Here is a 24,523-nt window from a genome sequence, read left to right on the forward strand (position 1 = left end):
TGTTCCCCTCTAATCAGGGCCTGAATTAGACCTGGAACACCAGGTATGTGCAATTCATTATCAGGTAAAACAGGAAACCATCATGCTTCGGACCTCGTAGGGTAAGAGTTGAGTACCCCTGCTCTAGTGGCTCTCTCAATCTCATAAATTACTCATCAGTGCTCTGTGAAGAGCCTCTGTTCTAGCACCCTCTATAGGTTATCAGGGTTAATAAACTCAGCAAAAAAAGAAACGTCTTCTCACTGTCAACTGCATTTATTTTCAGCAAACTTAACATGTGTAAATATTTTTATGAACATAACAAGATTCAACAACTGAGACATAAACTGAACAAGTTCCTCAGACATGTGACTAACATAAATGGAATAATGAGTCCCTGAACAAAGACGGGGTCAAAATCAAAAGTAACAGTCAGTATCTGGTGTGGCCACCAGCTGCATTAAGTACTGCAGTGCATCTCCTCCTCATGGACTGCACCAGATTTGCCAGTTCTTGCTGTGAGATGTTACCCCACTCTTCCACCAAGGCACCTGCAAGTTGCCGGACATTTCTGGGGGGAATGGCCCTAGCCCTCACCCTCCAATCCAACAGGTTCCAGACGTGCTCAATGGGATTTAGATCCGGGCTCTTCACTGGCCATGGCAGAACACTGACATTCCTGTCTTGCAGGAAATCACGCACAGAACGAGCACCATGGCTGGTGGCATTGTCATGCTGGAGGGTCATGTCAGGATGAGCGTGCAGGAAGGGTACCACATGAGGGAGGAGGATGTCTTCCCTTTAACGCACAGCGTTGAGTGCCTGCAATGACAACAAGCTCAGTCCAATGATGCAGTGACACACCGCCCCAGACCATGATGGACCCTCCACCTCCAAATCGATCCCGCTCCAGAGTACAGGCCTCGGTGTAACGCTCATTCCTTCGACGATAAATGTGAATCTTACCATCACCCCTGGTGAGACAAAACCGCAACTCGTCAGTGAAGAGCACTTTTTGCGAGTCCTGTCCGGTTCAGCGACGGTGGGTTTGTGCACATAGGCGACATTGTTGCCTGTGATGTCTGGTGAGGACCTGTCTTACAACAGGACCTGCCTACAAGCCCTCAATCTAGCCTCTCTCAGCCTTTTGCGGACAGTCTGAGCACCGGTGGAGGGATTGTGCGTTCCTGGTGTAACTCAGACAGTTGTTGTTGCTATCCTGTACCTGTCCCGCAGGTGTGATGTTTGGATGTACCGATCCTGTGCAGGTGTTGTTACTCGTGATCTGCCCCTGCGAGTATGATCAGCTGTCCGTCCTGTCTCCCTGTAGTGCTGTCTTAGGCGTCTCACAGTATGGACATTGCAATTTATTGCCCTGGCCACATCTGCAGTCCTCATGCCTCCTTGCAGCATGCCTAAGGCACATTCACACAGATGAGCAGGGACCCTGGGCATCTTTCTTTTGATGGTTTTCAGAGTCAGTAGAAAGGCCTCTTTAGTGTGCTAAGTTTTCATAACTGTGACCTTAATTGCCTACCATCTGTAAGCTGTTAGTGTCTCAATGACCGTTTCACAGGTGCATGTTCATTAATTGTTTATGGGTCATTGAACAAGCATGGGAAACAGTGTTTAAACCCTTTACAATGAAGATCTGTGAAGTTATTTGGATTTTTACGAATGATCTTTGAATGACAGGGTCCTGAAAAAGGGGCATTTCTTTTTTTGCTGAGTTTATGTTCTGTCATAGTCTCACTGGCTGTAATAACCACTCAGAAAGAGTGGCCATAATATAAGTGCCCTTGCTGACAGAGCCTCTGTATGTTTTAACTGACCTGGAGAGGTTTGAGTGAAAGTGAATGAATGGTCCTAGCAACTAGGACTATGTAACTGGACTCAGTGCCATGTAAAGATGAATGTGTGTGTGTGTGTGTGTGTGAGAGGGTCTGCTACATGTGTGTGTAACAGGGTTGGTTATAATTCCACTTGGCACTGCAGAAATTTGTATTTAATGGTTATTTATTTTAACTGGTTGGTTTAAGTCAGATGTCAATAAGGGGTAATGTCATTGGCTATCCATGCAGACAGGGGAAGATTGCAGAAAGTTCTAAAATGGCGACTGGAGAGGAATATTGGAACAGGGACACAGAAAGGTGGATTTCTGAGGAGGAATGGAGGTGGAAAAAGAGGAAGAAGGGGTTGAAGAGAATGAGGAAAGCAGAGGGTAGAGCTGAATCTGAGGAAGATGGCAATAAAAATGGAGATTGAGTGTTGAAAAAGATTGGTGTCAAGTGCAAACAGTGAGCCGTGCACCAGACCGAGTTCTGGAGGTGAAATGGAAGTGAATGAGGGTGAATTAAATGAGTTGGAAGGTGTGGTGAAGAGCTCGGAGCCTGAGCCTGGCATCGATGGATCTGATAAAGAAGAATCTGGTCCAGTATGGACCATGGCTGCATGTTGCTGCCACACATGATTTCAAGATGGCGACCGGCAAGTTTGGCATGGTGGCAGTACATTTACTTTATGCGTTTGTTTTAAATGTCACTGGAAATAATTGCATCTGCTATTTAGATGAAAGAATAGTAAATTCTCAGCAACTTCTCAGTCATGCAAACACTTTTGATGGCATCCAGCACTTCGGATTTGGAAGAAATGTTATATACCAAACTTTCATAGCACCTTGGCACAAAACAAAACGATAATCGAAATCCAGTCTGAAATCGCAAATTAACCTGTCTAGGATGAGGGTGCCGCTAGCGGCACTCCCCCCCCCACCCCCACTGAAAAACCAGTGCCGTGAAATTCAAAAAAAATTTTTTTTTAAATATTTAACTTTCACACATTAAAGTCCAATACAGCTAATGAAAGACACAGATCTTGTGAATCCAGCCAACATGTCCGATTTTTAAAATGTTTTACAGGGAAGACACAATATGTAAAGATGTACATCTATTACCTAAAAACACATTAGCATAATCCACCATCTTTTATTTGTCCACCAACACCAGTAGCTATCACCAATTCGGCTAAACTAAGATATTTATAGCCCCTAACCAAGAAGAAAACTCATCAGATGACAGTCTGATAACATATTTATGGTATGGGATAGGTTTTGTTAGAAAAAAGTGCATATTTCAGGTAGATGGCATAGGTTACAATTGCACCCACCGTCACAAATGGACTAGAAAAACTACATTGAGCAACGTGTTTACCTACTTACTAATCATCAAACATTTCGTAAAAATACACAGCATACACTAATCGAAAGACACAGATCCTGTGAATACAGACAATATTTCAGATTTTCTAAGTGTCTTACAGCGAAAACACAATAAATCGTTATATTAGCATAGCACATAGCACTTAGCAGCCCAGCATTGATTCTAGCCAAAGTGAGCGATAAAAGTCAACATCGCCAAAATGTATTAATTTTTTCACTAACCTTCTCAGAATTCTTCAGATGACACTCCTGTAACATCATATTACACAATCCATATAGAGTTTGATCGAAAATGTTTATATTTAGCCACCAAAATCATGGTTAGACAATGTGAAATGTAGCCCAGCTGGTGAGAAAATGTCCGTGCGCCACTTAGACAGTGATCTACTCTTATACATAAATACTCATAAACGTGACTAAAAAATATAGGGTGGACAGGGATTGATAGACAATTTAATTCTTAATACAATCGCGGAATTACATTTTTTAAATTATCCTTACTTTTCAATACAGTTTGCGCCAAGCGAAGCTACGTCAAAAAACATGGCGTCCTAAGCCACTAACATTTTTCGACAGAAACACGATTTATCATAATAAAAATGTCCTACTTTGAGCTGTTCTTCCATCAGTATCTTGGGCAAAGGATCCTTTCTTGGGTCCAATCGTCTTTTGGTGGAAAGCTGTCCTCTTGCCATGTGGAAATGCCAACTGCGTTCGGGATGAACTGGAAGCGTGCCCAGCAATTCACAGCGTTTCAGAAATAAATGTCCCAAAATCGCACTAAACGGATATAAATTGCTATAAAACGCTTTAAATTAACTACCTTATGATGTTTTTAACTCCCATAACGAGTAGAAACATGACCCGAGTAATATTACTCCCTCCACTAATGCTTGGAACAGGTGCGGGTCGGTGTCCTCTAGGCGCATGACGCAGCTCCAAAAGAGTGACTAGCCTCAGGGTTTTTTAATTTGTAGTGCCTGTGAACGCGCAATCGACCCCATTCAAATCGTCATCACGTAAAGGCATCCAGGGGAAGACGTAAGCAGTGTCCGTATACTCATAGCAATAACAGTGCCCTTTTAACTGACTCCAGATCAGGGGCCAAAATTTCTGAAATCTGACTCCATGTCAGGGAAATTGCTGTAGAATGGGCTCTGTTCCACTTAGAGACAAAATTTCAACTCCTATAGAAACTATAGACTGTTTTCTATCCAATAATAATAATAATATGCATATTGTACGATCAAGGATTTTGTGGGAAGCCGTTTCAAAAATTACACGATTAGCATAAATAGTCACAACAGCGCCCCCATCCTCAACAGGTTAATGGTGGAGATCTAATAATAACTCTATTCCTTCTCTTATCGGGTGATATCCATCAATGCCCTGGACCTCACTTTATCACAAACCCCATCAAACGGACTATGCAGTGGGAAGATGGCAGCGCAGTGGGAGGCGAGTTACAAGTGGATCGGGAATTCAATGAGGCCTTTGGGCCGAAGGGCTTACAATTTGTGCTCTTAAACGTACGAAGCCTACTACGAAGCCTGTTGGTTTGCAAATCAGAGGTGGGTGTCTTATGTTTTACTGAGACAGTTGGATTCATCTGTTTGTGACTCAGAAATGGAGATAGGTATTTTACTCTGTTGTCAGGAAGGATCGGAATCGGAACGGTGGGGGAATATGTGCGTTTGTAAGATCAAACATTGCTTTTAACATCAGATCGGATTTAAACGCTGATCTGGAGATTGTCTGGCTGGATATCTGCCTTCCCAAAACCAAGCCGATTTTGTTGGGGGTGTGTTATAGGCCGCCCAAGCAGAATGCATTCTATGAAGGTCTTGAAATTGTGTTGTCAAACTGTAATGACTCCCTGTTGAAGGAAATCATTTTGCTAGGGGATTTCAATACTGATGTCTGCAAAAAGAATAGCCCAACCCACAATGTATTTATGCACTTTTGTAGATCACTTGCTCTGACCCAAATGATAAAAGATCCCACCAGGATATGTGAAACAGTGCAAAGTACAATTGACTTAATATTGGTGTTTGATAAATCTAAAATATCGCAGAGTGGAGTAATAGTCGATGGAATCAGTGATCATTTTATTACATATTGCACAAGGAGGATTTTTAAAGATATATTTAAATGTCACAAAACCGTTAGAATCAGAGGACTCAAAAAATACTGTGTAGAAACGTTTAGGGAGGATGTGGGTAAAATTGGTCACCTGTGCAAGATGGTGTAGGAGTAGACAGTGCCTGGGAAGTATTTAAATGTAGATTCCTTGATGTGGTGAATGTGATGGCTTCCATTAGACGGGTCAGGGTAAAGCAGAAATCTAGCCCTTGGTTTAATCATGAGATTCTAGAATCTATCCAAGCAAGGAATGAGGCATTTAAAACATTTAAGAACTCTCAAGAACAGCCTGATTTTGTCCTATATAAACATCACAGAAATTAAGCACAGAGGAGGATGGATGAAGCTAAGAGGGGTTACTTTGCTGAGAAAATAATTGAAAACAAAAATGACCCTAAAAAGCTTTGGAAATCATTTAATGAACTAGGCTGTAGTAGTACTACCAAAAATAAACTAAACAGTATTGGACTGAACATCAAAGGGGAGATGGTATATGAAAAAGCAGAGGTTGCCAATGAATTCAACTTTTCTTTTTTACTTCTGTTGCCAGCAAGCTGGTTAGCAAGCTGCCCACCAGTTCTGGTTTGTATGGAAGCAACCAAGTCCAGAAGTATTATGTAGAGTTAGGGGTTCAGCCAAACTCTTTTTCTTTTGCAAAGGCAGCAACAGCCAAAATAGTCAGTATGCTGGCAGAGCTTAAATGCTCCAAAGCCACAGGCCTGGATAATATTCCTGCAAGGCTTCTTATAGATTCTGTTGAGCAAATTGGCCCTTGTATTACGCATATTGTTAATCTCTCTCTTGAACAAGGTACCTTTCCCAGGGACATGAAACAAGCTAAAGTTATACCTCTGCATAAGAAGGGGATAAAGTCTGACCCTGGGAACTATAGGCCTGTATCTATCATCTGTGTAACATCAAAGATCCTGGAGAGAATTGTATATGAGCAAATGTATGAATATGTTAACAAACAGGGTCTAATGTATGATTTTCAGTCGGGTTCTAGAAAAACATACTCCACTGACTCATGTCTACTTTACTTGACTGACTTCATCAGGAAAGAGATTGATGAGGGAAATCTGTGTGGAATGGTACTGCTTGACCTACAGAAGGCCTTTGATACAGTTAACCACTGTCTCCTAATCTCCAAACTGAAGGCACTGGGGTTAAGCAGTATCCCTCTAGGCTGGGTAAAGTCCTATTTATCAGGAAGGGAGCAAGTAGTAGAGGTTCATGGCTCACTGTCTCAGGCAAAACCAATGAGTTGTGGCGTTCCGCAGGGAAGCGTCCTTGGGACTCTGCTGTTTTTATTGTATATTAACGAAATTAAAGATGCTTGTTCTTGCTTGTTCTAGCACAGAGCTTACTAACAATAACAAATGGCTTGGAGATAATAAGCTATCTCTGCACTTAGGGAAAACTGAAGCAATTATTTTTGGATCTAGACCTAAATTGTGTAGGTCGTCTGAAATCAGAGTGGAGTTGGGGGGTGAGGTGATGACTACTAAAACCTCTGTTAGCTACTTGGGATGTATCCTTGATGGAAGCTTGGGAGGTGTGAGCATGGTCAATAAGGTGCTAGGGAAGGTTAGTGCCAGGACTAAGTTTTTGTCTAGAAAGTCCAAGCTGCTTAATAAGGACTCCATGAAAGTGCTAGCTACTACCCTCATTCAATGCCATTTTGACTATGGTAGTACTTCCTGGTTTGGGGGCTTATCTAAACTTATGAAGGGGAAGCTCCAGATAGCCCAGAATAAGCTGATCAGGGTAGTATTGAAGGTGAGTCCATGTACTCACATAGGCAGGAGCTGCTTTCAGGAACTAAACTGGCTGCCTGTTGAGGCTAGGGTGTCCCAGATTAGACTAGGTTTGGTTTACAGGAGTATTTATGGTCCTGCGCCCAGATATCTAAGTGATTACTTTCCTCGTGTTAGGGATGCACACAATCACAGCACCAGATCAGGTGTTGCTGATGTGTGATTATACAGGTTCAGGAGTAATGCTGGGAAAGGCACTTTCTTGTATACTGGAGCCTCAGAAAGGAATGAGTTGCCTCTGCCTATAAAAACAACGTCCTCTCTGGACAGCTTTAAAAATAAAGTAAAAATATGTTTGATGTCTTCTGTGCCCATATGAATAACCCTTATGATGTAACTGGAATGATGAGATAGATGTTCTTCTTCTATGTTTTTGTTTTATTATTTCACTGCCATACTGTGCTCGATCTTGTCTAGCCATCTTGTGTCAAGAGGACCACAATGGAAATTAGTCCCAGACTTTATTGTGTGTTATCCTCAATGATTTTATTCATGTGTATGTATGGGTTTTAAGTTGTATGTGTACTTGTTTTTTAAAATGGTCGAATTAATAAACTAAACTAACTAAAGTAGGAGTGACATTTTTGGAAAAAGTGGATCCTTGCCTTTTGACAGGTCCATTTGTGGTTTCAGGGTGGGTGGGAAAGGAGTTGGGTGCAGTTGAGTCAGTGAAGGTAAACTGTAGTGGACTTTGTCTGCCTTTCTTCTGCCCAGAGGGACCCGGTAGCTGGACAGAGAATTGTGTAGTTTCGGTGGATAAAATTGTTTGTGTCAACTGCAATGGTGGAAAAAGTACTCAATTGTCATACTTGAGTCAAAGTAAAGATACCATAGCAGAAAATGACTCAAGTAAAAATGAAAGTTACCCAGTAAAATACTACTTGAGTAAAAGTCTAAAAGTATTTGGTTTTAAATGTACTTAAGTACAGTGGTAGAAAAAGTACTAAATTGTCATACTTGAGTAAAAGTACAAAGTAAAGTAAATGCTATACATCAAATTCCTTATATTAAGCAAACTAGACGGCACTATTTTTGTATTATTTTTTAAATTGGGACAGGGAGGGGCATTTTGCATGAAGAAACAACCTGTCATTCCTCACAAACTTTGTGAATATCTGGGTTTTCCCTCTTCACAATGCAGAAAGACTGCATTTAATCAGTCGTTTTTATTACAACACACCTGTCATAATTGTTTTCTTAACTAAAGTAGAGTTGTATTATTATTATTATTATTATGGCTAAAGGTACTGCATAGGTGTAAACATTCATTTTTTAGCAAGAGATAGCACTTGTATAGCCTAAGAAAGTAGCAGAAATGTGCAGAAAGTAGTTTTGAATACATTTTATTGAAGGGAAACAATAACAGTCTTGACATTTTTTGGCAACATCGGGATATATTCTTATGTATTGTACAATGAAGAATTCAACTACAATTCAACTCCCATTTTTTTACCATTGCCCTCACCCACAAGGTGTATAAACAACAACAATAAATAAGAATAATATAAAATAATAGATACAAAACAAAAACGTGTAGAACACGCATCAACTCTAATTAGCACATGTAGGACTGTATGCAAGTGTGTGTGCATGGACTTTGCAGATGTTTTTCTCACGTGTGCAGCACATAGTATTTGTTTTACAGTCCTTCTTTGGGGAGCAGAATTGGCATCTCCTCCTCTTGCCTCTCCCAGCTGCAGCCTCAGGTGGATCAGGACAAGATTCAGCCCCCTGAACAGCTTTCACAAGCGCTGCAGAGGCTGCTGTGCGGGGGAGGCGCTCCCTTTCTTGAATGTATGGGGTTACAAGTGCCTTTCCCAGCTGCTCCAGGAACCCCCTCCTCTTGTTTCCACTTATCAGGCATCCAGGTAGGGTTGATATTGTTCCATATCACGAAGGCATTGTATGAGGACATATTAATGATGTTATGGAAGATGACAGGGGCCAGCGGGCAGTCATCCTCCTGCAGCTGTAAGTTCCAATCACCTTGTCCAGGTTGTCCACACCTCCTTTGTTATGGTTGTAGTCCAGGAAGATGGCTGGCTTCCTGTCCTCACGATCACTGATCTCAACCGCTTTGTGCAGTGTGCTGAGGAGGACCACATTCTTGTTCCTCTTTGGGAGGTAAGAAACTAGAGTGGTGGTGGGGGTGAAGGCAAAATCTGAGAAGGCCTCTCTCCCCCTTGTTGTGAGGATTGCAGGGGGGAGCTCAGGCTTGTTATTTCTAACTGTGCCAACCATGGTGATCTTCCTCTTTAGAAGCTGCTGGCTGAGTTCAATCAGTAGCACACATAATCTCACATTCTCATTGCGTGTGTGTGTGTCTTTGTGGTGTGTAAATTATTTTATAACTGCTGGGTCAAAAATGACCCTAAGACAATTGTTGTACCCTGGTGGTGTACAGCTTTCATGGAAATATGAACAAAGGTGATGTTTCACTTTTTCTAATGTTGGGGTCACTCTAGGAAAAGTAATCAAATTTCAAGTTGAAAAAATATTTCTCTGCTGTTAAACATAGTGGCAGGTCATTTTTGACCCATAAGACAACACAAGGGTTAAGTAGTACATAAGTAAAAATACTTTTAAGTACAACTGGTCAACTGTAGAGGTGCCCATGTTGCTGGGGATCGGAATTGTCCGGGGAGAGAGAGGCAGGTTGAGGTGGCCTGAATCCGAATAGTGCAGAAGTTGTCATATGCTGAGGTGGTGTAGAAAGTAGAGGAGAATGGGTCAAGGGTGAGGGATCCTGAGAGGATCCCTGTGAGTAGTAGATGGAGGGAGGCCAATGAGTGATATACACTACCGTTCAAGAGTTTGGGGTCACTTAGAAATCTCCTTGTTTTTGAAAGAATAGCACATTTTTTCTCCATTAAAAGAACATTAAATTGATCAGAAATACAGTGTAGACATTGCTAATGTTGTAAATTACTATTGTAGCTGGAAACGGCTGATTTTTATTGGAATATCTACATTACATAGGTGTACAGAGGCCCATTATCAGCAACTATCACTCCTGTGTTCCAATGGCACATTGTGTTAGCTAATCCAAGTTTATCATTTTAAATGGCTAATTGATTATTAGAAAACCCTTTTGCAATTATGTTAGCACAACTGAAAACTGTTGTCCTGATTAAAGAAGCAATAAAACTGGCCTTTTGGGTTCTATTACAGGCTCAAAATGGCCAGAAACAAATAACTTTCTTCTGAAACTCGTCAGTCTATTCTTGTTCTGAGAAATGAAGGCTATTCCATGTGAGAAATTACTAAGAAACTGAAGATCTCTTACAACGCTGCGTACTACTCCCTTCACAGAACAGTGTAAACTGTCTCTAACCAGAATAGAAAGAGGAGTGGGAGGCCCCAGTGCACAACTGAGCAAGAGGACAAGTACATTAGAGTGTCTAGTTTGAGAAACAGACTAGTGTTTTGCGAGTACTATGTAATGAAGCTACCAGTTGAAGACTTGTGAGGCGTCTGTTTCACAAACTAGACACTGTTGTTCTGCATATCTAATGTGTTTCCTTGTGTCTATAGTCAGGTACTTACAATTATTGTATTTTGTACTATTTTTCTAATTGTTACGATGTTTGATTACAAAATACCGAGTCTAATATTGACATGCAAGCGACAAATCACAAATCTACAGCCATCAACATATTGTTGTCCTGCACATCTGTGCTTTTACATGTGTGTATATGGCAGGCTCCAGCCGGGTTCTCAACTTACTGTTGAGAGTTAGAATAATAGAATACACAAGGTGCAATTTCGAGATGTGGTTTTGCATCAGCAGTTTTTCTCTTGTTATGTCAGTCACTGACAGTCATTCAATTAGCCATGTTAGCTAACAATTTTTGTATTGGTAAGTTAGTCTAGCCAGCAATCTAAACTATACTGACCGGGCAGGTGCCCAGGGGGCCCGACCTCCAGGGGAACCTCACTGATTTTGTTAGTCACTCACTTAGATATCACTAACATGGAATAAATCTTGGCAAAATGTGTAGAATTGCAGGAAAGTTTGCTTAAAACTGCAAAATGTTATCTACTTTCCGTGGCAAAATTTGTAGAATAGCAGGAAATTCACTTTAAAACGTCTCTCCACCGTCAATAGGGTGTTTTGCCCACGAGGTGGGCTGGCCCTGTGTGTATGTGTACGTGCATGTGGCGTTCGTGCTTGAGTGTGTGTGTACGCGCCCACCAATGTTTGTCACCGTCCTGACCTTCACGTGAAACCCAATCTGGAAATGAACTGGATGGGTCCATGTCTAAAAACGCTGATAATGGGGAACGCTGGCTGTGCATCTTATTAAATTGATTAGCCATAACTCATTGATGTAAGGTTCTGCTTTTCTTTTCTTAGTCAACCTTGTGTTCTTTTTCTTTGTGTTCTTGAACGTAGCCCTGTTTCTTTGTGTTCTGGAACGTAGCCCTATCTTTAATTTTTGTTGATTGATTTCACCTGTGTTCATTTCTCACCTGGTCTCATCAGCTCCCTATTTAGTTTAGTTCTTTCTGTTTGTATGGTTGTGAGGTATTGTTTGTTTTGACTGCCTACCTGTGTTTGACCATTGCATGCCTGTGACCACGATTCCTACCTTCTGTGAAGGCTTAATAAACATATGCTGTGCTCTGTGTGTGAATCTCCACCTTTTTCCCCCTGAGTATTCATTACAATTGTATTGCAGTAAAATGCTCGCTGAGGCATTTTGTGAATATGCAGAGCTTTATTCTGCCACAGGGATAGCAAACACTTGTCAGCTTATTATTGAGGATCATTCTTTAAAACCACTTAATTAGAATACATCACCTGTGAGTTGAAGGGGGTCTACATGTGTGTGCGCTGTGTTAGTGTGTGTGTCTGCATATGTATGGCGTGCATGCGTGGTGTGTGCCTTAACATGCCTGTGTGTGTGTGGAGTGCGTTTACTCACTGTTGAGTAACTGTTGAAGTTGTGGAACAGGCCCATGCTGTGTTGTGGTGGAGCTGTGTCCATGGGGAACTGCAGGAACTGCTTCATGTCCAGTGGGGGTGGGATCACTGTGGGGGTCCTGAAGAAGGCAGGGACCACCCCTGGACGGTTCATGCTGCCTAGAGAGAGACAGAGAGAGATGGTTTATTCAGAATATATCTAAACAGTCAGTGGTCTTTTTCTGTTTCTTAATGTAACCGACTACCAGGGTTGGGTAGGTTCCTTTCTAAGTGTAATCTGTCACAGATACCAGTTACCTGTCCAAAATTGTAATCAGTAATGTAACTTTTGGATCCATCAAATGCATTTGGTGTGTGATCATTGTGGTCTCTGATTTGTGGTCAGAGTCGCTTAGGTGAAACAAACAGAATTGAATTTCATTGAGAAAACAGAAAGGTGTCATAAATGTATTTTGTTTTGTCGCAAACATCCTTTCTAAATTTGAAAGTAATCTAACAGGTAATCTAGTTTTTCAAAAGTATCTGAAATCTGATAACAATATTTGTGTGCACTGCTGTGCTGTAACATCTAATAATGTACATTGCCATACTGCTAATCCATGAAACTCAGTTTCAGTCCTCCCCACACACACACATACACACACACATACAGTACCAGTCAAAAGTTTGGACACACCTACTCATTCAAGGGTTTTTCTTTATTTTTACTCTTTTATACATTGTAGAATAATAGTGAAGACATCAGAACTATGAAATAACACATATGGAATCATGTAGTAACCAAAAAAGTTTTAAACATATCAAAATGTATTTTATAATTGAGATTCTTCAAACTAGCCACCCTTTGCCTTGATGGCGGCTTTGTACGCTATTGATATTCTCTCAACCAGCTTCATGAGGAATGCTTTTCCCACATATGCTGAGCACTTGTTGGATGCTTTTCCTTCACTCTGCGGTCCAACTCATCCGAAACCATCTCAATTGGGTTGAGGTCGGGTGATTGTGGAGGCCAGGTCATCTGATGCAGCACTCCATCACTCTCATTCTTGGTCAAATAGCCCTTAGACAGGCTGGAGATGTGTTTTGGGTCATTGTCCTGTTGAAAAACAAATGATAATCCCACGAAGCACAAAAATATGGGATGATGTTTCGCTGCATAATGCTGTGGTATCCATGCTGGTTAAGTGTACCTTGAATTCTAAATAGATCACAGACAGTGTCACCAGCAAAGCACCCCCACACCATAACACCTCCTCCTCCTCCTCCATGCTTCACGGTGGGAACCACACATGCGGAGATCATCCCTTCATCTACTCTGCGTCTTACAGAGACACGGTGATTGGGACCAAAAATCTCAAATTTGGACTCATCAGACCAAAGGACATATTTCCACCAGTCTAATATCCATTGCTCGTGTTTCTTGGCCCAAGCAAGTCTCTTCTTCTCATTGGTGTCCTTTAGTAGTGGTTTCGTTGCAGCAATTTGACCATGAAGGCCTGATTCATGCAGTCATGCAGACATTTTCCGCATTGACTGACCATGTCTTAAGGTAATGGTGGACTGTTGATTCTCTTTGCTTATTTGAGCTTTTCTTGGCATAATATGGACTTGGTCTTTTACAAAGTAGGGCTATCTTCTGTATACCACCCCTACCTTGTCACAACACAACCGACTGACTCAAACGCAGTAGGATGGAAAGATATTCCACAACAAGGCACACCTGTTAATTGAAATGCATTCCAGGTGACTACCTCATGAAGCTGGTTGAGAGAATGCCTAGAGTGTGCAAAGCTGTCATCAAGGCAAAGGGTGGCTACTTTGAAGAATCGCAAATATAAAATATATTTTCATTTGTTTAACACTTTTTTGGTTACTACGTGATTCCATATGTGTCATTTCATAGTTTTGATATCTTTACTATTATTCTACAATGTAGAAATAAAGAAAATGCCTTGAATGAGTAGGTGTGTCCAAACTTTTGACTGGTACTGTACACCTACACCTACAGTACGGTATGTAAATAAGATATTTATGTATTTAATTTTCAATACATTTGCAAAATTTCTAAAACATGTTTTCGCTTTGTCATTATGGGGTATTGTGTGTAGATGGGTTAGAATTTAATCTATGTTGAATTCAGGCTGTAACAAAACAAATGTGGAATAAGTCAAGGGGAATGATTTATCCCCTCTCTCCTCAATCACTATTTTACAGCATCTCATAAGTGAGATTGAGAGAGAGGGAGAGAGGGAGAGAGGGAGAGAGAGAGAGAATGAGAAATAGATGGAGTGTGGTAGAGACTAGCTCTACACCTGACAGCCACCTCTCCTCTAATCAACCATTACCTCTGAGCCCAACTCCTCTGGGAGAGAAGAATAAACATAAACCTCCACTCTGCATCATCCATTTCCTCTCCCCTTCTCTTCTCCTGTGCTGTCTCTCTCTCTCTCTCTCTCCATCCCTCCCTCCCCTGCGTTCTCTCTGGCGATGAAGCAGTGGTGAAAGCCTGCACTTGAATAGTCTACTGTGACGGGCGGGGAGGTTAAGCTTCTTAAGCCTCACAGCTGGAGCGCTGCAGATATCAGCCTAGCTCCTCGGTATTCCTCCATCTCTCTCTCTCTCTCTCACAGGCTCTTTCTCCCTCACTCTGTGCACAGCTTTCTCCCCCCATTTCACGCTCTCTTTTTCTGCCTCTGCTTCTGTAACCTCCCCACCCTCCCTTACTTCGTCACTCTCCTGCTGGCTGTCTCCATCTCGCTCTCTTTATTATCTTTCATTGTAGTCTTTTTTTCTGGGTGCCAGTGTGACTGTAACTACTTAACAAATTTGCTACGTTTGGAAAACCGGTCACAAATCCAAAACATTGTAAGCAGGAGCTATTTTGGTTGTGAGTGAGGAAGTTCGTTTGAATAGGAAAGACTTGAAGAGGATCATCAATGTGCTGTCAGTATTAGAGTTAGAGACAGTGCTCTCTCTCTCTCTCTCTTTCTCTCTTTCTCTCGTTCTCTCTCACTCTCTCTCTCCCTCTCCCTCTCTTTCTTTCTCTCCCCAGAAGCTAAAAGGCTGTCACAGCTGAAGCTCAACTGCAACCAGTCTCATCGGTGTGTGGCTGCTGGTCCTGACATGCCTCCAAGTCTCTGTAGTGATGGAGGAAAACAGAAAGAAAGATCTCCTGAAAAACAATGAAAGAAAGAAATATGAAGAGAATGAGAGGGAGAGGGAGAGGGAGACAGAGAGAGCGAGAGAGTAGCCTAAACTAGTCAACACAATTAGACCCAACCAAATCATGAGAAAAAAAAAGATAATTGCTTGACACATTGGAAAGAATGAACAAAACAACAGAGCAAACTGGAATGGTATTTGGCCCTAAACAGAGAGTACACAGTGGCAGAATACCTGACCACTGTGACTGACGCAAAATTAAGGAAAGCCTTGACTATGTACAGACTCAGTGAGCATAGCCTTACTATTGAGAGAGGCCGCTGTAGGCAGACTTGGCTCTCAAGAGAAGACAGGCCATGTGCACACTGCCTACAAAATTAGGTGGAAACTGAGCTGCACTTCTTATCCTCCTGCCAAATGTATGACCATATTAGAGACACATATTTCCCTCAGATTACACAGACCAACAAAGAATTCAAAAACAAATCCAATTTTGATAAACTCCCATATCTAGTACCACAGTGTGCCATCACAGGAGCAAGATTTGTGACCTGTTGCCACAAGACAAGGGCAACCAGTGAAGAACTAACACCATTGTAAATACTTATTTTACCTTTTGTACTTGAACTATTTGCACATCATTACAACACTGTGCATGGCCATAATATGACATTTGAAATGTCTCTATTCTTTTGAAACTTTTGTGAGTGTAATGTTTACTGTTCATTTTTGATTGTTTATTTCACTTTTGTTTATGATCTATTTCAGAGAGAGAGAGAGAGAGAGAGAAGCATTGGAGGGGTGGGGGGTGGAAGAGGGAGGTAGTGTTGTTGGGGGAGGTTGGCTGAGGGTTTAAATATCCTTATAACACGTCAGGAATCCTGCAGCTCACATGATGGTCATAATCACCTCTCCTAAACCGACTTCAGTCAGGACTCGTTTCAAAACCACCTGTAACGCGGGCGGAGCTAGCATGTTGGAGTGAACGGCTGCGTGTGAGAGGCTCCTGCAACTTTTTTGCGAAATAATCTAACTTAACCTACTTTATGATACTTTTTACAACAAACGTTTCTTTCTAATACAACATCGTAACTTTCTGTGTAAAAATGCCGAGTAATACGCGACCAAAGGACAATAAATCCACATCGGAGGCCTACTCCACACCAAACAACGAGACAGACATGGCGGAAGGCACAGGCAACAATGTGACACTTAAAGAACTTACCCAGGCTTTGGGAGAACTACGTGTTGCTTTAGCTGAGGATCTTAAGGCTACTATTGCTGAACTGGACACCAAAATCGAGGGCACCATTCGAGCGGTCGCTTCGCAGGGCCAGAGTATTGTGGACCTTGAGAGGGCTTCTGAATTCAGCGCTGATAGGATCGACGAGTTAGAGAAGCTGTGCTCGTCACTACAGGGTACTGTGCAGAGGCTTTCTGTGAAAGTGGTCGACCTGGAGGGCCGTTCCAGACGTAATAACCTTCGCGTTGTTGGTCTGGCAGAGGGGGTAGAGGCGGGCTCTCGCCCCACCGACTTCTTCGCCAAGCTATTGAAGGATGCAATGGGATCGGACGTTTTGGCTTCGGACCCCCAGCTGGACCGTGCACATCGCGCCCCTGTCCCAGTGCCTGGACCGGGTCAACGCCCTCGCCCAGTAATCATCTGTTGTCACAGTTTCAAGACCAAGGATCTTATCCTGCGCGAGGCCCGAATGAGGGGCAACCTGTTACATAAAGGGCACCCCTTCCGTGTCTATGATGATTATGCGCCCGATGTGGCAAAGGACCGTGGCGGCTACAGAGATGTCATGGCCAAACTCTACAAACTCCATCTTCGCCCAGCCTTGCTCTTCCCTGCAAGACTAAGAATTACCCCGCCCTCTGGTGAGAAGATGTGGCTCTCCTCGGTTTTGGACGCAGAGAAGTTTATCCGGGAACATACGCCAATCCCCCGTACAGGTTAGAGTGCCTTGTCATTGTGTGTTAGGGTCTGCTCATGGAATCGAATCCAAACTAAACCATAACGGGTGAAACCGTATTGAACGGTCTCAACAAGGGCTACCGAACATGCAAGATGCTGTGGAGGGCGGTCTTGGCTCTCAATTAAAGTCACTTTCATTCTGGCTGTGTTCAGAGCGATGCCTATTTAGGATGCCTTCCAGGTTTGATCATTGACACTTTCGGATGAATATACTTATATTCCCCCCATTTTTTTTTGTTTCGTTATTTATTTTTTAATTCTTACATTTATTGTTATTACAATACCATTTATTTAAAGCTTGCAGGGGACTGGGGGTGATGGTGGGGAAGGGGCAGACACAGACACCTGGATAGCAAGTGGATGTTTTGTGCCGTTCTGCCTTTGATATAGCCGAGGGCCGCTCTCCCGATTAGACCCCTACCAGCCCTCTGTAGTGTCTAGGTAGGTGTGCGTACATATAATTATTATTTGTACTTTATAATTATTTTCTCTTAGCATGTTACTATTATGTATGTGTATATTCTAAATTAGTGTAGATTATTACTCTGGGGCATGAATGTTTCTGTATGTATGGGTATGTATGTGTATATGCGCATATGTAGATATGTATGGGTGTGTGTGTGTGTATATGTATATATGTATATTTTTAAATATATACCTTTATATGTATTTTTGGGGGATGTGTGTGTGTGTGTATGTGTTTGTATGTATGTATGTGTGTATGTGTATGTATGTATATGTATATATATATATGTGTGTATATGTATGTATGTATATGTATGTATGTATGTATGTATGTATGTATATATATATATATATATATATATATATGGGTGTGTATGTGTGTGTATGTATACATGTATATAACCTTTTTATTTATTTATTTTCTGACTGGGGGATACGTTTAATTTAGAAAAATTCTTGTTTCCGATCTAACCCACAATATGTAAATGTACGGCTGTCTAAGTTGGTTGCTGATGGTTCATGTTTAGTCCGGCAGTGCTTAGCAAAATAATCTTGTGATGCTATATCTTGCTTATCTCAGGGATAGATAGACCCAAGATGACGCTTAAGTGCGCAATATGTTTAGGTTTCAACTTATTCTCTTTAGGTTTATTAGATGCTAATTGGACACTTTATTCGCGGGAGCCTCTTCAGTTCATATGTTAGTAGAAGTTCTAGGATAGTGAGAGGTGAACGTACAGTTGGGATTTTATTTTTGTTTCACCTCTTGTTCGAGGTCGCGCCGTGCTTTTTTGGCATCGGCCAGACAATGTGTTTATTATTTTTATTTTTATTTTATTTTCTCTCCTATTTGTGTATGCCTGTTAAAGGTGGGTTGGGCGGGGGGGTAAATAGTGGGGAAAGTAGGGGAACAGGGTGGGAAGTAAAGGGGCTTGCAGGGGGGGAGGGGCTGGTTGGATACTGCTCGGGTGTAGCTGCTACATATGCTGATCGTGATGGTTTGGTGCGCTTTCTTACCTTTTTATTGAGTTACAAGTTATGCAGGCCACCATAGGAACTACAAATGAGAGGGGGGCGGGGCTCACATTCACTTCCTGGAATGTCAAGGGCTTAAACGAACCAATTAAGAGAGGCAAGGTCCTAGCCCACTTGAAAGCACTCTCGTCTGATATCATATTTTTGCAAGAAACCCATCTGAAAAATAATTCTCACAGCAGACTTAAATGTAGGTGGGTGGGGCAAGTGTATCACTCTAACTTCTCTGCCAAAACGAGAGGCACAGCGATTCTGGTACGGAAAGGAATTCCCTTTCTACATAAAACCACTATTGTGGATAAAGAGGGTCGTTATGTGATCGTAATAGGAGAGATCCACTCTACTTCTGTAACTCTACTAAATATCTATGGGCCAAACATTGATAACCCTTCTTTTTTCAAAAGAGTCCTTGCCCTGATTCCAGATATCTCCCATACTAACCTGATCATTGGAGGGGACCTTAACTGCGTGCTAGACCAATATTTGGACAGATCCTCTACCCGGCGAACCCCCACCTCCTATTCAAGTGAATTCTTGAATACCTACATAAAGAATTCTAACTTATTTGATATATGGAGGATCACTAACCCTACGGGCAGGGAATACTCCTTTCACTCTCATGTTCACAATGTTTATACTCGAATTGACTACTTTTTGGTTGATGCTAAACTACTCCCCTATACCTGTAATGTGAAGTGTCATGATATTATAATCTCGGACCACAGTCCACTCACCTTCTCCCTGAGATTGGGTGACATGGTACCAAACGAGAGGGTCTGGAGGTTAAATCCTCAGCTCCTCACAGAACCAACATTCTGTGAACATCTTAAAGACCAAATAACATTTTTCTTTGATACCAACGACAACACAGAGACTTCCCCAGCATTACTGTGGGAAACACTTAAGGCTTATTTGAGAGGCTGTATCATCTCCTATCAGACTGCCAGGAGTAGGCAAAACAAGGGAAAATTGGTAGAACTGGAGGGACAAATTCACTTCCTGGATAGGGAGAATGCTAGACATCCATCTATGGAGAAACATAAAAAAATTACCTCTTTAAAATTTGAATATAATCAGACTCTCTCAGCTAAAATTGCTAAATCTTTTCTCTACGCCAAGCAAAAATATTTTGAGTTTGGTGACAAACCACACAAATTACTCGCCAGACAACTTCGAAAAATTGTGAGTGACCGAATGATTCACAAAGTTAAGTCTGCATCTGGGGAATTACTCTCTTCCCCCAAAGACATCAATGACAGATTCCGTCAGTTTTATGAGACTCTATATACATCTAAAGCCGATTCTAACCCCTTAATTATGCAAAACTTTTTGGATGACTGTAATCTTCCTGCCCTGAACCAGGAAGATTCTAACTTCCTGAATAAGGAAATATCTCTTGAAGAAATTCGAGAAACAATCAAAACTCTAAAGAGTGGCAAGACCCCGGGCCCAGATGGATACCCGGGTGAATTCTATAAAACATTCAGCAACATGCTCTCTCCCTACCTGCACAAAATGTTGGTTCAGTCCAGAGAGGATGGAGCTCTCCCATCTACTTTGGATGAAGCATTCATTACAGTTATACATAAGAAGGGTAAAGATCCGGAAGAGGTAGGGTCGTACAGACCAATATCCCTCCTCAATACAGACCAAAAGATTTTAGCAAAAACCCTGGCTAACAGGCTTAGCACTTTAATTGGCAAACTGGTCCATTCGGACCAGACCGGCTTTATCCCGAACAGAAACTCATTCTTCAATCTCAGGCGCCTCTTCAACATTATGTATTCTCAGAGGTTACCAAACATGGACCTTGCCGTTATATCTCTTGACGGCGAGAAGGCTTTTGACCAAGTTGAGTGGTCCTATCTATTCAAAGTCCTACAGAAATTTAATATTGGAGATGGGTTCATAAATTGGATCCAGCTTTTATATAGGAACCCCTGTGCGAGAATACTCACTAACCAATCATTGTCGCCCCGATTTAACCTCTACAGAGGGACAAGGCAGGGTTGTGCGCTGTCGCCTATGCTCTTCGCCCTAATCATTGAACCTCTCGCTCAGACGATTAGATCTGATGCAGCAATACACGGCTATAATACTAAAGATACTCTAAATAAGATTTCCCTATACGCAGATGACATTCTCCTCTATGTAACAGAACCCCAAGCTAGTATTCCAGCTATTCTTGATGTGATTAATTTGTTTGGTACCTTCTCGGGATACAGAATAAATTGGAACAAGAGTGAATTAATGCCCATACGGTTACAAAACACCTCCTGGCTAGAACATCTTCCACTTAAGTTATCTTCAGAAAAATTTACCTATCTAGGAATTGTAGTTACCAAACAATATTCCTTACTATTTAAAGAGAATTTCCCCTCGCTGATGCAAAAACTAAAAACAAACATACAATTTTGGAGAACTCTCCCAATTTCTCTGCTCGGAAGAATTAATGCCATTAAAATGGTCTTCCTCCCACAACTGCTCTACCTATACCAGAACATCCCAGTATTCATACCTAAATCATTTCATAAACAACTGGACTCAATTATCAATCCTTTCATCTGGGATTATAAAACACACAGGATAGGTAAAAAACACCTCTGCAAATCCAAGATGGAAGGAGGATTGTCTCTCCCAAATTTTATATTTTATTATTGGGCCGCTAACCTCCGTGCGGTTACGTTTTTGCTGGATGACGCACGTCCGTCACCCACCTGGCTTAGTATGGAGCGTGAGGAGTGTCACCCCTTCTCTATTGGTGCTGTGATTTTGTCGCCTGTCAATCTGGAGAGGTCACTTTATCGTAACAATCCTATTATACATAGCACAGTCCGAATCTGGAAGCAAATTAAAACCCACTTTGAGCTTAGACCAATGTCATTCATGCTCCCTGTTGCCAGGAACCCCTCCTTTGCCCCCTCCAACCTTGATAACACCTTTGAGCAATGGGGAGAGTTGGGGATAAGTACCATAGGGGGTTTATATATAGAAGGGACCTTTGCTTCCTTTGAGTTGCTGAGGGAAACTTATAATCTTCCCAGAAATAACTTTTTCAGATACCTACAAATCAGAGACTATGTTAGGAAACACCTCCCAACATTTGGGAACGCTAAGCCTTCCATGTTTGACGGATGCATAAAAACATCCCCCACCTCAGACAAACTGATATCTCGTTTATATGACTCTTTTCAATCGGTTAGCACACCCTCTACAGAGGCCATTAAGGCAAAATGGGAGGAAGAACTAGGGACTGACATTTCGATGGCAGACTGGGAAGATAGCTTGGAGTATATCCACACCTGCTCCATTAACTCCAGACATCGGCTCATACAATTCAAGGTATTACACAGATTACACTATTCCAAAACCAAACTGCATAGGATATTTCCTGATACATCCCCTTTGTGTGATAAATGTCAGGCTGCACAGGGTACACTTCTCCACTGCTTTGCCCTATGCTCTAGCTTGCATGGTTACTGGTGTGGAATTTTTAGGATCCTCTCTGAAGTTCTGGAGACTTCAATTGACCCAGACCCGCTTCTGATAATCCTGGGAGTGTCTGATTCCCTAATCGGATTAACCAACCCCCAAAAACAACTCATCTCTTACAGTCTCATTTCGGCAAAAAAACTAATCTTGTTGTTCTGGAAAAAGAGGGAAGCGCCCACTACCAAATTATGGCTCAGCGAATTGGCAAACACTGTACACTTAGAAAGGATTAGATATATTCTGAACAATAAATTATTAACATTTGATCAGATCTGGCAGCCTTTCCTCTCTTACTTGGACCATTCGGCGCTGTGAATTTGTACTTTTTAACGCACTCTCCATTGTAATATTTTAATCCACCTCTGGGCAGCACGTGCTGGCACCGCCACCCGAGCAGCGGGGAGGGGTATAAGGGGAAGGGATAAAGGGGGGGAGGGATAAAGGGGGGGAATAAGGGGGGGGGTGACACCCACCCTCTTTCTTTCTACCTGTCCTTGTTTTGTATGTCTTGTTTTGTAATAATTGTTTTGTACCCAGAACTCTGGATCTTTTTATTTCTGTCTGCTCTTTTATGTTTAGTTAAAAATTGTATACCTGCCTTTCATACCTATACACCATTCCTGTGTGTGTTCAATAAAAAATATTTGAACAACAAAACCACCTGTAACTGCGCACTTACCGTAAACACCACAATTCTCACAGTGGGAAGTGGCTGAATGACAGAAATTAAAATGTAGGACAGAAGGAGATGAGGAAGAAAGAGGGGGCGATGTAAGGAGGAATTACATGATCAAATAATTGTTGGATGAAATGACTTCCGCTATTAAGAAACTAAAAACCCCTGTTAGAAACTCTGCTAGAAACTATTTTCTGAACTAATTTCTACTGCTTCTGCACAGTTCTGTCTCTGCATGCATTGGTTAACTACCGGTTTAGGTTACATGGAATTAATATCTATAGGTCAACGGCAGCTAACCTAGTGGTTAGAGAGACAAGCCAGCAACTGGAGGGTTGCCAGTTTGAATCCCGGGTCTGGCGAGAGAAATCTGGTGGGAAGTGAGCTGGCAACCTGCCATTGTTCTCTTGAGCAAGGCCCTTATCCCACCACAACAACTGCTCCATTTGCTCTGTGGCAGCCCACTGATCCAACCTCTCGATCCTGTATGTCTATAGGTCTTTCGGCAGCGTTGGGATAATGTGGAAGTCAAATATCCTTTGATGAATAAAGTGATCTTAATCAAACCATGTGCTACCATATCATGAACATACATTTACTCAAAAGACGAATTACATATACATGTAACATTACACACTATACACACATAAAAACATATTACACCCATACAGTACTAGTGCAGAAACACGTCCTAGAAGCATATAGACACATGATATCCTGCATCTGCCTGAACAGATGCGATCTTAGCCAAGCAGACAGTGGCTGGACAGCAGCACAACCTCCAATCCAGTCCTGAGTGATTTACTTTGGCATCAGATCAGTGAACACACACAGACACACACAGACACACACAGACACACACAGACACACTCACCAGAAGAGTCTGGTGGGAGGAGCTATAGTAGGACGGGCTCATTGTAATGGCTAGAAAGGAATCATTAGAACGGTATCAACCACATCAACCATATGGAAACCACAAGTTTGACTACGTTCCATTTATTCCAATCCACCCATTACAATGAGCCCATCCTTCTATAGCTCCTCTCACCAGCCTCCACTGACACACACACTCCGCCTTCTCCAGTGACGAAGTCGAGAGAGAGCATCGATCTGACATGGTCTGAAAGGCACTCAAGTGTTAAATCCCTGCCAAACTATAAATATCCACCCCTCTCTCCTTCTCTCCTTTAAGACAGTCTTGTCTTGTCGATCCTCCCCTATTCTCTCTCCTTATTGCTTTTCTCCCCCAAATGCAAATGTTTGGCTGAGGGGAAGATCAATGGTAGCGTAATAGCTTATTGGATTGTACAGGGGTTATGAGAGAGGTGGAGGAGACATGGAGATAGAGAAGGAGAAAGAAGGAGATTGAGGGAGAGAGAGACGTGCAAGAATAGAGAGATTGAGTGAGTGTGACTGAAACAGAGAGAAAGTCTGACTAGGTTGACATGCAGATTGATATCTTTTCTTCTTCATCTCTACTTTCTCCCCACGAATATCATCATGTTATAATGGAATAATGAGTTGATAAGTTGATGAAGGCAATGACCGTCTGTTCAAGATACAATATTGTTGTACTGTAACACAACTAAGGTGATTTGACAATTTACACTTTCATTTGACAAATGGACAC

At 42.0% G+C, this 24,523-nt stretch overlaps 1 protein-coding gene across 1 annotated transcript in view; it reads right to left on the reverse strand.

The window, feature by feature from the left end:
• LOC129815525 (zinc finger protein 385A-like) overlaps positions 1 to 24,523 on the reverse strand; it is a 71,324-nt gene that overhangs the window by 25,388 nt on the left and 21,413 nt on the right. The window contains exon 2 of the mRNA XM_055869425.1: positions 12,084 to 12,241. Within this exon, the coding sequence (XP_055725400.1) occupies positions 12,084 to 12,241 (158 nt within the window). The remainder of the gene's footprint in view (positions 1 to 12,083; positions 12,242 to 24,523) is intronic.

This window comes from Salvelinus fontinalis, chromosome 18 (genome assembly GCF_029448725.1).
Source record: "Salvelinus fontinalis isolate EN_2023a chromosome 18, ASM2944872v1, whole genome shotgun sequence".
Taxonomy (NCBI): domain Eukaryota; kingdom Metazoa; phylum Chordata; class Actinopteri; order Salmoniformes; family Salmonidae; genus Salvelinus; species Salvelinus fontinalis.